The 14,140-nt window shown below is 50.9% G+C and overlaps 1 protein-coding gene across 1 annotated transcript; it reads right to left on the minus strand.

The window, feature by feature from the left end:
- Positions 1-8,287: 8,287 nt before the first annotated feature.
- On the minus strand, positions 8,288-10,717 carry LOC147377335 (uncharacterized). The gene has a single exon (XM_086327492.1). The coding sequence runs from the start codon at positions 9,187-9,189 to the stop codon at positions 8,362-8,364; it is 828 nt and encodes a 275-aa protein (XP_086183618.1). The 5' UTR covers positions 9,190-10,717; the 3' UTR covers positions 8,288-8,361.
- Positions 10,718-14,140: the final 3,423 nt, after the last annotated feature.

A 14,140-nucleotide genomic window follows, 5' to 3' on the forward strand; every position in this document is an offset into this window, starting at 1 on the left:
ACTCCACCTACCGGAGGATTGGTCATCCCCCTATTTATTCTGCATCCTCTCCTTCCCACTAAGGGATTTGGCTGGCTCTGTTTTATTTTTGCTGTCCTTGGTATCTTTAGTAAATGTTCTCAAGCTGCTTTGTCTACAGTCTGGCTATCTCCTCATATGGCTTTGAAGAAGAACAAAGGCAAGGCCTTGCAGACGCTAGTTGAGCCAGGGAGGCACCTATAATCACACCGTGTATGTACTCATAGCTCTGGGCACTGGCCACACTCTCTGGGACGGAAACAAGTCAAGTCTCACAGAAAGTTCCTTAGATAAGGAAAGACTACCAGAATCTGGAGAGGCGAGAGCAGCCAAACAATTTGGCTTCTGAAAAACAGGAGTCTGATCTAGGATCTCTAGTCTGATGGGGGAGTACAGACTTCGTGGGTCATCCGTCTGCCACTACAAAACCAATAGAACTCAGCTTCCCCTGGCTTCCTCTCCCACTCCAAATCTTTTCTCTGCCTCAGAGCTTCTCATTCCTCCTGTATTTCTTTATTCATTCAGGGGTGCCATGGACAGTGGGGCGGGTTGTTCACTGAACAAGTGTGTGCAGCCAAGGGAGGCCTGGTGCTAGATCTGCCCGGAGGGGATACCTTTTGAGAGCATGACCAAAGGCACCATATGGCCTAGTGGTGGTGCCTCTCATTCAGCAATGAAAGTAAAGATCTGCTATGCACAAGTGTTCCAACGCCCATGTCAGAAAGCAGATGCCGGCAGGGTAAGGATGTGTACTTGGGTGAGAATGTGGAACTGGAAATTGGTGTGAAAGGGAGTGAGGATGGAAGAGAGGGGATGAGATGATGTGGAGAAGAGGAAGAAGATGGGGGAGGACATGGTTCTAAGCAGGCAGTGAAAGATCATGGAGACAGAGGGACGCTTGCAAGGTGGGAAGATGCAGTCCAGGCCAGCTCTCCAGCCACTTGCCTCACCCACTGTGGTCTTTGCACACGTCCTTCCTTCTCCTCCGTAAGTACGACTCTCACCCAAAACCCACCCCCTCTCACCCTGCTGCTCTCTCTCTCTCTGTGTTTTTCTTTTAACTTTCTTTTAGGGTTCAGCTCAAACCTCATGTCACCATAGAAGCCTCCCCAACCTCCCAGACTAGATCGCTCTGCTTTCCCACAACCTCCGTCCCCCATGCTTCTCCTTCTTAACATTTTTGACAATTGCGATCTCTTGGAAGACCATCTAATATGAAGAGTGAAGAGACAGACATAAGGAGGGCAGAGAGCATGACTATCTGGTCTCCACCTTGTTCCCCACTGCATCCCCCAGGGCACAGTGCCTGGCTGAGCGGGCCCTTGTAAACTTTCACCTGAATGAAAGAACAAGTTGGTTCAAGCATGGCACAAGGCGTAAATGTCCCCTTTCTGGTTGTGCTCGGGGCAAAGATCGACTCCCTTCACAGTCTGATTAGCCTTGAATCTCTTTGAATCACAGTCCCAGGCTGTAGGCAAGTGAGTGTATTTCATTACCGCCCTTGGCAGACAAGGAAACTGAGGCCCCAGAGATGAAGCAGCTTGCCTGTATCACACAGTCAGGACAGGATGGAGCCAGGATTTGCGTCTGTGTCTGTCTGTCTAGAACCCGCATTCTGAACTGTTCCCATTTCTGCTTCCCACTGGGTTGTTCTCAGCTCTGCCCAGGCTGAAGTGTGAGGCTTCTGAAAATGACCTTGGGTTTGACCCCCTCTTTCTCCCTCCTGTTATTTCCCCATCACCCTTCATCATTATCAATTGCTTTGTTTGCTAAGCTTCCACCTTGGGGCCCAGGCCCAGAGGAGGGTTCCCACGCTGTACCTCACAGATCACTGGCCCTCTGAGACGCTCTTTGGAAAGGGTGTTCCCTGGTCAAGAAGTTTGGGAGCTCTATTCTCTTTCCTGCACCGTGGCTACCCCAAGGGACCCAACACAAGAAAGTTTCTGAGCAGGCCTCCAGAAAGTCTCCTGTCCAACTCTGCTCAACTCAGCATTCCTCAACATATTTGAGAATGGAACCCATGTGTTTTTTGGAAAAACCTTTCAACATCTCGCAAGATGGTTGTTTCTCAGAACACGCCTTGCAGATACTGCCCCAGAGTCTGGCTCCTGAGCTGACCATAAATGGTCTCTGTAATTTGAATTTGTCCCTGGAGCCCCCACACCCCTCCAGCCAGGCTGGAATTCCTATGGCCTACAGACACCCCCTCACATTCCTGCCCGTGCACCCCTGCTTCAGCTCGAGATGTCTGTGCGGGGGCTGAAAGTTGGAATTCATAAATGTTCATTTTGCTTCCTTTGTCACCACACATACGGGCGTTTTCACCCACTGTGATCGGCATATGCTAAAGATTTCCGGTCTTGCTTTTCTCACTTAACATTTTCATTAAACACAGTTCGATGTGTCAGTCAAGACCAGGGCTACTTAAAAATGGCTCTGTGGACCGGTGCCAGTCCCCAAACTGTGTATTACCAGTCTGAGACAAGATAAGAAGCTTGCTCAGAGTGTAACTCGACTATGTCAGTTAAGCACTTTGTTTAGCTCAGCTGACACTATTTTTTTCTTGAAATACTTGGTCCGTTTTGGAAGCAGCACATAGATTTACAATCTGGTATAAGCTCTTCATTGCAGATGGTAATTGTTAGCAATCTGTGGGCCAGCGACTCTGAACTGACTTTGCACATAATATTTCTAATACTTATTTGACATCTTGTCTCGTCACCACACCATCGTTCATTAACCCTATCCCATCATTGGATACTTGGGCTATCTCTAGGTCTCTGTAGAGCTTCCCCGGTAGCTCAGATGGTAAACAATCTGCCTGCAAAGCAGGAGACCCGGGTTTGATTCCTAGATCAGGAAGATCCCCTGGAGAAGGAAATGGCAGCCCACTCCAGTATTCTTGCCTAGAGAATTTCATGAACAGAGGAGCCTGGTGGGCTACAGCCCATGGGGTCACCAAGAGTCGGACATGACTAAGCGATTAGCACGCACACACCAACACCAGGTCTCCGTGATTCATAAAGTGTTGCTATGAGCAGATACGTACACGTCTGTGGGTTTGCTTTTTGCAGTTCCTTCGGGAGCTTAGGGACCACAGATCTGAGGCCAGAGAGGTGGGGCAGCCTGCTCAGGGTCACAAGTGGCAGCAGCCGGCCTCCCGCTCAGGCCTCCGGACCCCGGCCCCTCGCCCCCTCCCCCGGCCTGCACTGCCCTTCCCACTGGGCAGATTTCCGTCCCTTTCACGCTTTTCTTTGCTGGGCTCTGTGCCCTCTGCAGTGTTCCCACATGTTGTCTTTGGGAGCTTGAGAGAAATCCTTTTGGAATGTCCTGTGCCTTCTCCCTGAGTTCCCGGCTTTGTTCAATTGTTGATGAGAAATTCCTGCCTTGTTGGGAGGGGCCCAGGAGGCTGTTAAAAGAGTTTGCCAAAAATGGTGGTACCAATTCGGGCAGAACACACATTGGGGGCTCTGCCTCTCCCCATATTTCAACTTAAAAAAGGACCATGTGGTGGGGAGGGTGTTGCCCACTCCTATTTCCTCTGTAGAGCAAGCAGCAGTAGAGCAATGCTCAGACAGAAGAGATAGGGAGGGATAAAGTGGGCCTCAGGAATGAGGGCTGGGTGGGCCAAGGCTTAGAGGGTTAGCGTCAGAGATGAGGAAAGATAAGGGTGGGGTGAGGTTAGGAGTAGGATGAGTGTGTCTCTCCAACACGCATCATGGTAACACAATGCATTTATTTTCTAGAAGCATAGCATCGTTCTATCAAATGATCTGTTTGAAAAGGGCCACATTGGATTGTTTTAAATAAACAAAAGGAATTCTAATATCATGCAACTATACTTGGTGTTACCAAAGGATGCAGGGACCAGTGGATTAGGCAATTGAGACCACAGGTGGGCTTTCAGGAAATTTCTCCCTTTACTATTTCCTGGGAAGAGCAAGTTTCGGGTGAATGCTCCCCCTGTTCAGAACACTGGTGCTGGGAGCAGCCCAAACCTCCGGGGTTAAATACCATCTTTGCTTTGTCTAAATTTCTACATACTCTGAAGGCTATGATTTCCCCCTCTTTCTCCTGGAATCTGTTCAATAAATACTAAGAAAGAAATTGTAATTTGGATGGAAAGGGCATTATGTTGAGGGACTGAGCCCTGGGGTGGAATCCCAGCTCTGCTATTTACCAGTTGCTGGGGTTTGGGCATGTCATTTCTCTCTCTGAGCCTCAGTTTCCCCCTCCGTCAAATGGGTACTAACCTAGGCTCGCAAGGAAAAGAGTTCTGTGAGTCTATGTTTTAGGTCTTGGCGGCATGTCTGACAGACGGTGTGGGTGCTCAATGATAGTGACATACGTCTGTAGGTGTGAAGAACTTTCCTGGGCCACCCTCAGCCTCGGAGACACTTGCGCCGCTCCGTACACAGCCTGGACGGCACGGCAGGTTCCTGCGTTGTTCTGCAACTGGTATGTGACTTCCTGTTTACATGGTTCCTACAGAGGCATGGCTTGAGCAGTGGGCCTGGGGGACTCCCTGTGGCCTCTGCATGGCCACACAGAGCAGAGGGCCTTCTCTACTAAGAGCCTTCTTTTCTCCGGACTTGGGCTGAGTGACTGCTGGGATAGAACCCTGAGTACTGAGTTTCTACCCTGAGTAACAGTAAGGCCAGCACAGAGATCCTGTCCCTTTCGGGTACCATCCAATGCTGAACCTTCAAACTTGAGCACCCACTATGTACTGAGCTCTGCACTGACATCTCTCGTTCATTGATCACCTGTTGTATACATTTGCAGAGCACCTCGTTCTTGCAAGATGCTGTAATCCTGAAGATAATTACTGGGTTGGACACAAAGTTAGTTTGGTTTTTTTCTATTAAGATGTTATGGAAAAAAACCTGAATGAATTTTTGTGGCCAACCTAATATTATTATTGAGTGCCTGCTTGGCACATAGTACTCTCTAATCAAAATGATCATTCTTTTAAGAGCCCCTGTGTTCTATGCCTATAACCATCTTCATCATAATCATTTGTACCTGACCACTCTGCGCCTCAGCTTCCTCATCTATATAATAGGGGCAATTCTTCCTTGAATGATCGATGAGATGATTGAGTTAATATACACAGAGCATTTGAAACGATGCCTGGAGTATATTGAAGAGCTTAATAAATGTTGGCTGTCATGATTAATATTATCAGTTATTGAACATCAATTATATGTGGGACACTGTCATTATTCTGAAAGTAATAATAATTAAGGTTTTCAGTTTCAGTTCAGTTGCTCAATCGTGTCCGACTCTTTGTGACCCCATGGACTGCAGCATGCCAGGCTTCCCTGTCCATCACCAACTCCTGGAGCTTACTCAAACTCACGTCCATCAAGTCAGTGATGCTATCCAGCCATCTCATCCTCTGTTGTCCCCTTCTCCTCCTGCCTTCAATCTTTCCCAGCATCAGGGTCTTTTCTCGTGAGTCAGTAGTACTAATAGGCTCCTCCATCCATGGGATTTTCCAGGCAAGAGCACTGGAGTGGGGTGCCATTACCTTCTCTGATAGTTAAGGGTACTGGACACCTATTGGGCATGAGGCCTTGTTGTTGTTGTTCGGTCGCTCAGTCGTGTCTGACTCTTTGCCACCCACGGACTGCAGGATGCCAGGCTTCCCTGTCCTTCACTATCTCCTAGAGTTTGCTCAGACTCATGTCCATTGAGTCGGTGATGCCATCCAACCATCTCGTCCTCTGTCGTCCCCTTCTTCTCCTGCCCTCAATCTTTCCCAGCATCAGGGTCTTTTCCAACGCCTTTTCAATTACGAGGCCTCATAATCCACATCAATATAATAACTGAGGCCCACCTGTGAGCCAGAACTGGACTAGATACTGGAGACCCCAAGAACAGAGTCCTGGGCAAAGGCATTATAATCTGACAGGGTGAAATTGGACAGTGTTGAAGGTGGGCATCTCTGGGAGAATCAGAGGTGACTCTTAGGCAAATATGGGCTTAGACCAAGAAGGGGAAGCCTTGGAGTGGCCAGACATATGGTTTAGGAATCAGGACACCCGAACTATCTCTTGAGCTGGACCTAAATGGAACCCAATGAGCTATATTCCTTTGAATGTTCACCTGGGGAATGGGTTACTGGGGGCCTGAGAACCCACCAGACAAAGGCCAAAGTCTTCTTCCTGGGGAGAGAAGGGATGCAAGAGCAGAGGAAAGAGTGGCTGCCCTGCTGAGCTTTGGAGCCCGGGGGGATCTTCCTGGTCCTCCAGAGATGGAACAAAAGTGGAGGTGAAGTCAATGGGCTAGGGGTTCGGTGCCTCCTTGCTTCCTCTGCCCTGGGACCACTGTGTCAGTCTCATGGAGATTCATACTTGCCGCCTTGTCTGCCTGGCCACAGGGCTCAGGCACAGCCAGCACCTCCTCTAAGAGCCATGGAACCTGGTCAATCTCTGGGTTCTGCATTATTTCAAGGTTAGCCCACTCCATATTCTTAGTTGCTTTTATTGGCCCTCAACTCCTGCAAGAAGGGACTGGGCCTGAAATTCAGAGTCACAAAGAAATGGGGCCTGAACAGCCCCTGGGCAGCCTGGGAAGATGGTCAGGACTGAGGAATTCTCGGGTGGAGGCACCCTCAATTCTCAGCTCGGGAAGCTCCAGGCCTGGCTTGGGCCTAGGACGAGAGAGTCAGAAATATCTAAGTCTGAGGTCCCTTAAGAGACCATCACAACAACCCCACTCATGTTACAGAAGGGGAAACAGAAGCCTGGAGAGGGGAAGTGATGTCCCCAAGGTCTCAGGGCAGGCGGGTGGCCAAAAGAGTCTGGAATCCAGTCTCTAGAGTGCTTTATGTAGGAAGATGGTGAATAACTGGGCGCCTTGTGGGGCCTGATTCTTCAGCACCCAAATCAACTGAGTCTCTGAAGGTTTAGAGCCCTGAGTGGCCCAGAGAACGTTTTCCCAGACAGTGCCACCAAGAAATTTGGGACTACCTCATTCTGACCCTTCCAGCCCTTACCTGGCCTTACAGACCGCTCTCTGCAGAGTATCCCAGGAGGGGGACGCCCATTCACCTGCAACCGTCCCTGCTTGACTGTTCCAGTGCATCTCACATTCGCCATCAAGGTTTCCTCTACATCCACCCTGGACCCTGGTCGTTAAAACCTCATCTTTAAAAGAACAAAAATAGAGGCTTCTCTGGCAGTCCAGTGGTTAAGATCCATGCTTCCATGGCAAGGGGCACGGATGTTAGCCCTGGTCAGGGAACCAAGATTTCTCATCCCGCATGCCTCAGTCCAAAAAAAAAGACACAAAAGAACAAAAAGACAGAAAGCACTTAGAACAGCGCCTGCCACGTTGTAAGTGCTCTGTGAGGGTTTGCTATCATCGTCCTCATCTCATCCTTACTACTGCTTCTACCTTTCTGCTCACATGGAGCTGTGCTAAAATCAATGACAATCCTGAAAGAAAAAGAATATGAATAGGGAATCAGCAACAATCCTTTAAACAAACAAACAAAAAAAGAATGTGAATAGTGGTTGGGAATGAACAGCCTCAGCCAAGGCTAGGAAGCTTCCTGGCCTCACTTCAAGTGATTCATTCAAGATATGAACTAGAGATCCCAACCTCAGATCTGTGGGCCTCACACATTCAGCCTGCAAACGCTCTTGTTCAGCCCTCAGAACACTATATTTTTGTTTTCGTTTTGTTGTGTTTTGGCCATGCCACATGGCATATGGGATCTTAGTTCCCCAATTAGGGATTGAATCTGTGCCCTCTGCAATGGAAGCGTGGAATCTTAACCACGGGTGAAAGTCACTCAGTCGTGTCTGACTCTTTATAACCCCACAGACTATAGAGTCGATGGGATTCTCCAGGTCAGAATAAGAGTGGGTAGGTGTTCCCTTCTCCAGGGGATCTTCCCAACCCAGGGATTGAACCCAGGTCTCCTGCATTGCAGGCGAATTCTTTACCGACGGAGCTATCAGGGAAGCCCCTTAACCATTGGACCACCAGGGAAATCCCGGCACCGTGATATTTTCAAATCTGTTGCTAACATATAGAAAACCAGATTCCTGGGTTCTCTTGAAAAGGCAACCACCTGTTTGAGAGCTGGGTTTAGATGAGGTATCCCCCTCTCCACCTAGTGGGTGGTCTCCACCACTGCCTACCACCCGCCCCCTTCACCCATTCACCTTGACCTTCCCAATCTTGTAGGTCCTTAAGTGTATATCCCCTCCATCTAAATGGCTTCCCCTCACCCCAGTGGAGGCTTGGAGGAGCATTTTGCCACAGACAATTTATTTTCCGCAACCGCGACCGGATGGACATGTGCCCTCTTCGCGGTTGGTGTCGATGTCACCACCAGCTGGAGGGCTTAGAGATGGGCTCCGGGGCTCTGCAGCCCGAGCGGATTGCTTCCCAGAACTTGGGCAGGCGACCTAAGGAAAAGATCCCGTTGCCGAACAGAGGGAGCTCAGGCAGCTTTATCCCCGGCCTCTGGGGCAGGATGGGAGTGAGGTTCCGGCTCTGAAACCCGCGAAAGCAGCTCGTGTTGGCGGAGTTATCCACGTACTGCACAGCGTTGACAGCCCTTCCGGGCGGCACCACGGTGGTGCTGCCGCAGGGGTAGTCGAAGGCCGCCGCTCTGCTGCTGTGGTTACAGTAACTGCGCGGGCAGGCGTGGTCCAGATGGTCCAGGTGGATGGAGTTGGCGGCGCGTTCCAGATAGTTGGCTGCAAGCCTCGGCAGGTTCAGGGACTTAGGGTAGTTGCTGTAGAAGGCATTGGTGGATCTGTCGAGGTAGCTGATACCTTTGATGAGCTGATCCAGGAAGGTGGGGTTAGAGGGACCCAAGGGACGATCTGTACAGAGCAGGCAGTGGGGGTTGCTGCGACACATGGGCTTTCTGGCCACCTTGGGGCCCTTGGCCAGGTGGCTTGTCTCCACGCACTTGGAGTTGTAGGGCCGGCCCATGCAGATTCTCCTCAACGGCAGTCTGGGGGAGCCCGGGGTGTCGGTGGGCTCTGAAGGGTTGCTGCTGGCCTCGGAGCCGCTCGGGGTCCGAGAGCACTTGAGGTTGCTTGCCCCGGTCATGCTGGGGCCGTGGGGCCAGCCTGGAGTCTGGGCCATGAAGGACACATTGCGGTTGCCGGTGCTGGGACGGCCTGCTTGGTGTCCAGACATTGTCGCGGGCAGGCGGACGAAGCTTCGTGGTACAGAACTGCTGAAATCTCACCTAGAGGCTGGTTCCCTGGGCCTGACGGGGAGAGAGCTGGGTCAGCTCTCCTCGGCTCAGGTGTTCCTCTCCCCATCTTCCTCCCAGGCCCAGGGATTTTTCAAACGAGAAAGCAGGCCCCATGTTCTTCAGAAAGCACAAAGGGCAAGAGATGGGGAGGAAGGCAAGACACTGAGAACAATGGAAATCAGAGGACCCCCTAGAAAAAGTGGGGCAGTCTGCTTTTTCCTTTCTCTGTAGCCCACATTCTGAAATTCCCATTCACCTTTTAAGCAGGGACTCCAGAAGACCACAGAGTCAAAGGACTAAGTCTCTAATGGTGAAATTCGAGGCACCAAGACACACATTCTTTGGAGTAACATCAGTTAATCACCCACTACACCGCACACCCTGCTACTGAACAATATGTCTTAGAAGCGATGCGGTATATGTGCTTTTTCTTTGCCAGTCCTTTGCTTGTTCCTTACTTGTGAGTCTTAACTACAAACCCAGAAGGCAGTCATTATTCTATTCCTATCTGACAGATGGGGGAAACTGAGGCTCAGAGGGTTGACGTGGCTTGCCTCAGATCACATAGCTTGTGAGTGGTGGGGGCCAAGGTACTATCTTGAGTGTATCTGATGACCCCTAAAAGATGATGCCGTGTTGTTGGGGGTGACTTTGTCCTCACCAGCAGTCTACTGAGGAAGAGTTCTCATCTCACCTGTTGGATAGGGGCACCAATCGGGAAAACCAGATGGGGAGGGGTGCTTGCTAACCCTGTAACTAAGTTGATCTTGACTTCACGAACCCCAAGGGGAGGGGCAAGGAGATGCTGTAAGTCTACAGTGGGACTTGTGGGACAGAAGTTTCCAGAGTACAGTATTTGGTCTTCATCTTCTCTGATGAAGGGAGATGATCTCATCCACCCCACAAAAGAAGGGTTCTTGGGGTTCCTCCCGGTCTGAAAGTGGACACTTCACAGGGACTAGGGCCTGACCAGGCTCTGGCCCAGGTCACCCTGCTTCCTGTCCTGGGGCCTGCCCAGGTGGCAGGAGCCCCAGCCCCATTCCGTTTGTCCCCCAGGTCCCCAGTACCCCCCGTTTCCAGAAGGAAGGCTCTGATTTCTGTCCCCCAGACTGCCAGCTTGATGCTAATTTTCCACTTCTGCCTGGTGAGAACGGAGCAGTATTTGAACCTGTCCCACCCAGGAAACAGCTGCCCGCTCCTCTCCCAGCCCACAGCCCCTCAGCTGCCCTTGTCCTTTGGGTCTGAATCGCGTGGAATGCCCAGACTCTCGCTTCTTCCATCCCAGGTCGAGCCCCACCCCAGCTCGTCCTCCGGATGTAGGGGAGACGCCAGCGGGCTGCCCCCCATGGGCCCTCCCTTCTGGGCGGGCTGGGCCCTCTCCCCGGCTCCCTCTACCTTCAGGAGGTAGATGACTTAGCCCTCCTCTTGCTCTTCACTGGGGAATACCCTGATGCCGCCATTCCAGACTCCTGGCCATGTCATAGAATCACAGAACCCTGGAGCGAGGAGGACCTCCAGGGGTCAACCTGGTCAGGCTCCTGCCTTAGAGCTAGTGCTGCGTTAAGCTCTCCAGGACAGATGGGCCCTATTTTTAAAGTGAGGCTGGGGTGGACGTTTTCCAGTGTCCCCTGTTGTTTTTCTAGCGTTTAATTATGCTGAGAGTCAGGGAGTTCTTTGCAGGGCCTGATATAACTCTCGTTGGCTGTGGTCAGCATCAATTTTCTTTTCTCGTTGGGTCAGCAAACATTTGCTGAGTCTCCCTAAAGAGCTGTCCCTTTGAATGACCCAGAACATGGCAGCACTTGCTTTTCTCCCTTCTAGCCTGGTCCTCATACAGTCAGCCCTTCTGGGTTGAGTCCCTACTATGCAGTGGGCTACAGCCTAAAGATTCCTTTCAGAGCTCCTGTGACCTCCCCTCCCTGGTGCATACCGGGCATCTTGTACATATCTGTCGGATGCATCGACAAGATCCCCCTTTGAGAGCTCCTGGTGCTCGGCCTCCATTGTTTCCTTCCTGCAAGTAATGAAAATACCCTCTTACTTTCTATTTTGAAAAACATTAAAAAATATTCACTTACTGAAAACTTACAAGATAATGAAGTCCCATAGACTCTGCATTCCAATCTACTAATTATTAATTTTCGTCACATTTAGCACCATACACACATGTGTGTGTGGATTATTATTATTTTGAGAGTCAGTTGCAGACAACAGCAGCGGAATACTTCCGCATGTATCTCCTACAAGCTGAGAGAACAAGGACATCTTCTTACATATCCAGTTATCAAAATGTATCCAGTTATCCAGTTATCTCACGTATCCAGGATAATTAACATTGATACAGAGCTATTAGCTAATACACAGTCCACAATTTACCAATTATTTCCTCCGATGGTCTCTATGACAGCTATGTCCCCAGTCCAGAAGCCAATACGTGATCAGACATTGACTTTAGTTTTCAGATCTCTTTGGTTTCCTTCAGCCTGGAAGTCCCTCAGTCTTGATCTTTTATGACATGAATAGCTTTGAAGAGCACAGGCAAATTGTTTAGGAGAATGTTCTCCCATTTGGGTTTAGCTGCAAGATGGCAAAGCACATACACACAAAAGCCTCCCTGGGACAGTCCCGGCTCATAACCTCTGAGAGTGAAGGGCCTTTTGCTCTGGGGCGGGGTGGTTATAGCCACGGCAACAGGGAGCTGGGGGGAGGGCTCAGAGGGACCCCCCAGAAGGAGGAAGAAGGGTGTAGGGAAACTCAGGGGCAGAGAAGCGATGGCAACCGTTCCCTTGTGGGGCCTCAGCCAGATCTGATCCTGCCCTGGGCCGGGGGCCGGGCAGGCGGGCAGACGGCCAGTAAGCGGGCTGGGCCTCTGCGTATTTGTCCTGAAGGTACCCAGGCGCCGAGATCACTGGCCATTTCTGGCCTGGGCACTAAGAGCCTCTGGAAATAGCTCCAGGACAATTATTTCAGGAGGAATGTGCTATTCCCCCATCTTCTCAGAAAGCCAGGCTGGGTCCCATAAGATCAAGAATGTCCGCCTCTGGCCTCCCCGAACTCCAGGGGATCCTGAGGTCCCCTGGGGGCCACAGTGGTCTTCAGAGCTGGGGAGGCTGGGAGGCCAGGATGGGGTTGAGCAGACGAAAAGCGCCCTTCCCCATGCAGGGAGGGGTGGTTCTGTCCTCAGATCCTGGGCTCTCAGGGCCCAGCCTGGAGTCAGGCTTGGCCGGCGGGGGTCCAGCTGACTCTAAGCCCTGGGACACAGGAAGGGGAGGGGAGGGGAGCTGCCCACCCCATCTTCTACCCAGACCCACCCCTGAGAAACTGACGTGGTAGAGCGCTCAGAATGTGCCAACGAACCTGACGTTGTCAGATCCCGGTCATCGCATCCACCCTGTCATCTACTCCTCGTAGCACTGAAAGGCTGTTGTTGAATCACGCGAATACACCAGGATTCTTGGCCCCCGGAGGAGAAGAATTCAATCCGGGGCCAGAGACGAGGCTTGATCGCTCAGAGCTTTTGTGTTATAAAGTTTTATTAAAGTATAAAGGAGATAGAGAAAGCTTCTGACATAGGCATCAGAAGGGGGCAGAAAGAGTACCCCCCTGCTAGTCTTTAGCTGGATGTTATATAGTCACTAGCAGTCTGTTAATGAAAGAAAGGAGTGTCTTAAAATTCAGAATGGCACCAGGCCCCTCACCCATAAGATGCATTTTGGGATAATCTTGGCACCAAATGGTTTATCCTGGGCCATAAAATGATTAACTTGAATCTTGAAGAAGGGCAGACCACCATACAAATAGTTTCATTTACATAGATTAGGGGAACAATATCCATACTGGTTTGTCAAGTAGGTTCTGGGCCAAGAGGCAGAACCGACTTGGAGACAGAGTTTGGGGTAAAGGCATAGTACATTAGCATAGCTTAAGACAAACATTTCCATAAGAAAAAGGCATTGGTTATCTCTAGATTCGAGAATAGCTAACTTCAGGCGAAGCCGGGTGTCATTATGGCAACACAGTATTTTAAGAGAAACCTCCCTTTAAATTTGTATAGAGAAGGAAAAAATATTGCTAGTTTGTTTCCTCCTGCCGCTTAAGAGAGATAAAAATGTCGGACACTTGCAGGCTATTTCCTCTATTTGGAGACCCCTGGCCTTCCTGCCTGTTACCCTCTCAGCACCCTGGGAGGTAGGGGTTTTGCCTTCCAGATGACGTCCTTGAGGCTCAGAGAGAGCAACAGGCTTACCCAAGCTCACCCAGCAGCCAGAATTAAGACCCAGTGTTTGGACCTCAAAGCCGACAGGTTTGAGCACTAAACAAAGAGGAGGGTGGGCCACCCACTCAGTGAGGACTCGGTAAGTGACCCTGAGAGCTGAGAGGTGTTGGGAGGGGTCCAGCCTGAATTCCCAGGCTGGAGGGACGCTTAGCCCTGTCTCTCAGTGAGCCTCCGACGTCCACCCCCCAGCCAAGGCCAGCTGCCTCTCTCTCCCTAGCACTGCGGGATGGATGCCAGGGTCTCAGAATATCCCGCCCCTCCCTGCACCGTCTCTAGACACAGTGGCCCCTACCTTTGCCCTATCTGGGCCATCTCCAACCTTGGCTCCTTAGCTGCATTGCCAAATCGACTGCAAATCATGAACTTTTCACAAGCCCCTGCCCCTCCCACTCTGTCCTCTTTCACCTGAACGCCCCTCTCCGCATCCCTACTCTCTCTCCTCCGGGTCCCACCAAGACCATCAGAGGCCCTTCCCCCACCCCATGTTCAAAGAGTTCAAAGGCATCTCCTTTCCCTGCACTCCCCAAGAGTGGATGGAACAGCCCCCTTCTCCAGAGACCATAGGACCCTGCCCCGTTACTGCATAGGTGGCTTAATAGCCCCTCACCTGTCAC

This window comes from Bos grunniens, chromosome 2 (genome assembly GCF_055505025.1).
Source record: "Bos grunniens cultivar Pamir isolate PY7600 chromosome 2, Bosgru_T2T1.0, whole genome shotgun sequence".
NCBI lineage: Eukaryota > Metazoa > Chordata > Mammalia > Artiodactyla > Bovidae > Bos > Bos grunniens.

What these genes read in the sequence shown, in the direction of transcription:
- LOC147377335 (XM_086327492.1), bottom strand. Translation starts at nt 9,189, where the DNA reads ATGTCTGGACACCAAGCAGGCCGTCCCAGCACCGGCAACCGCAATGTG.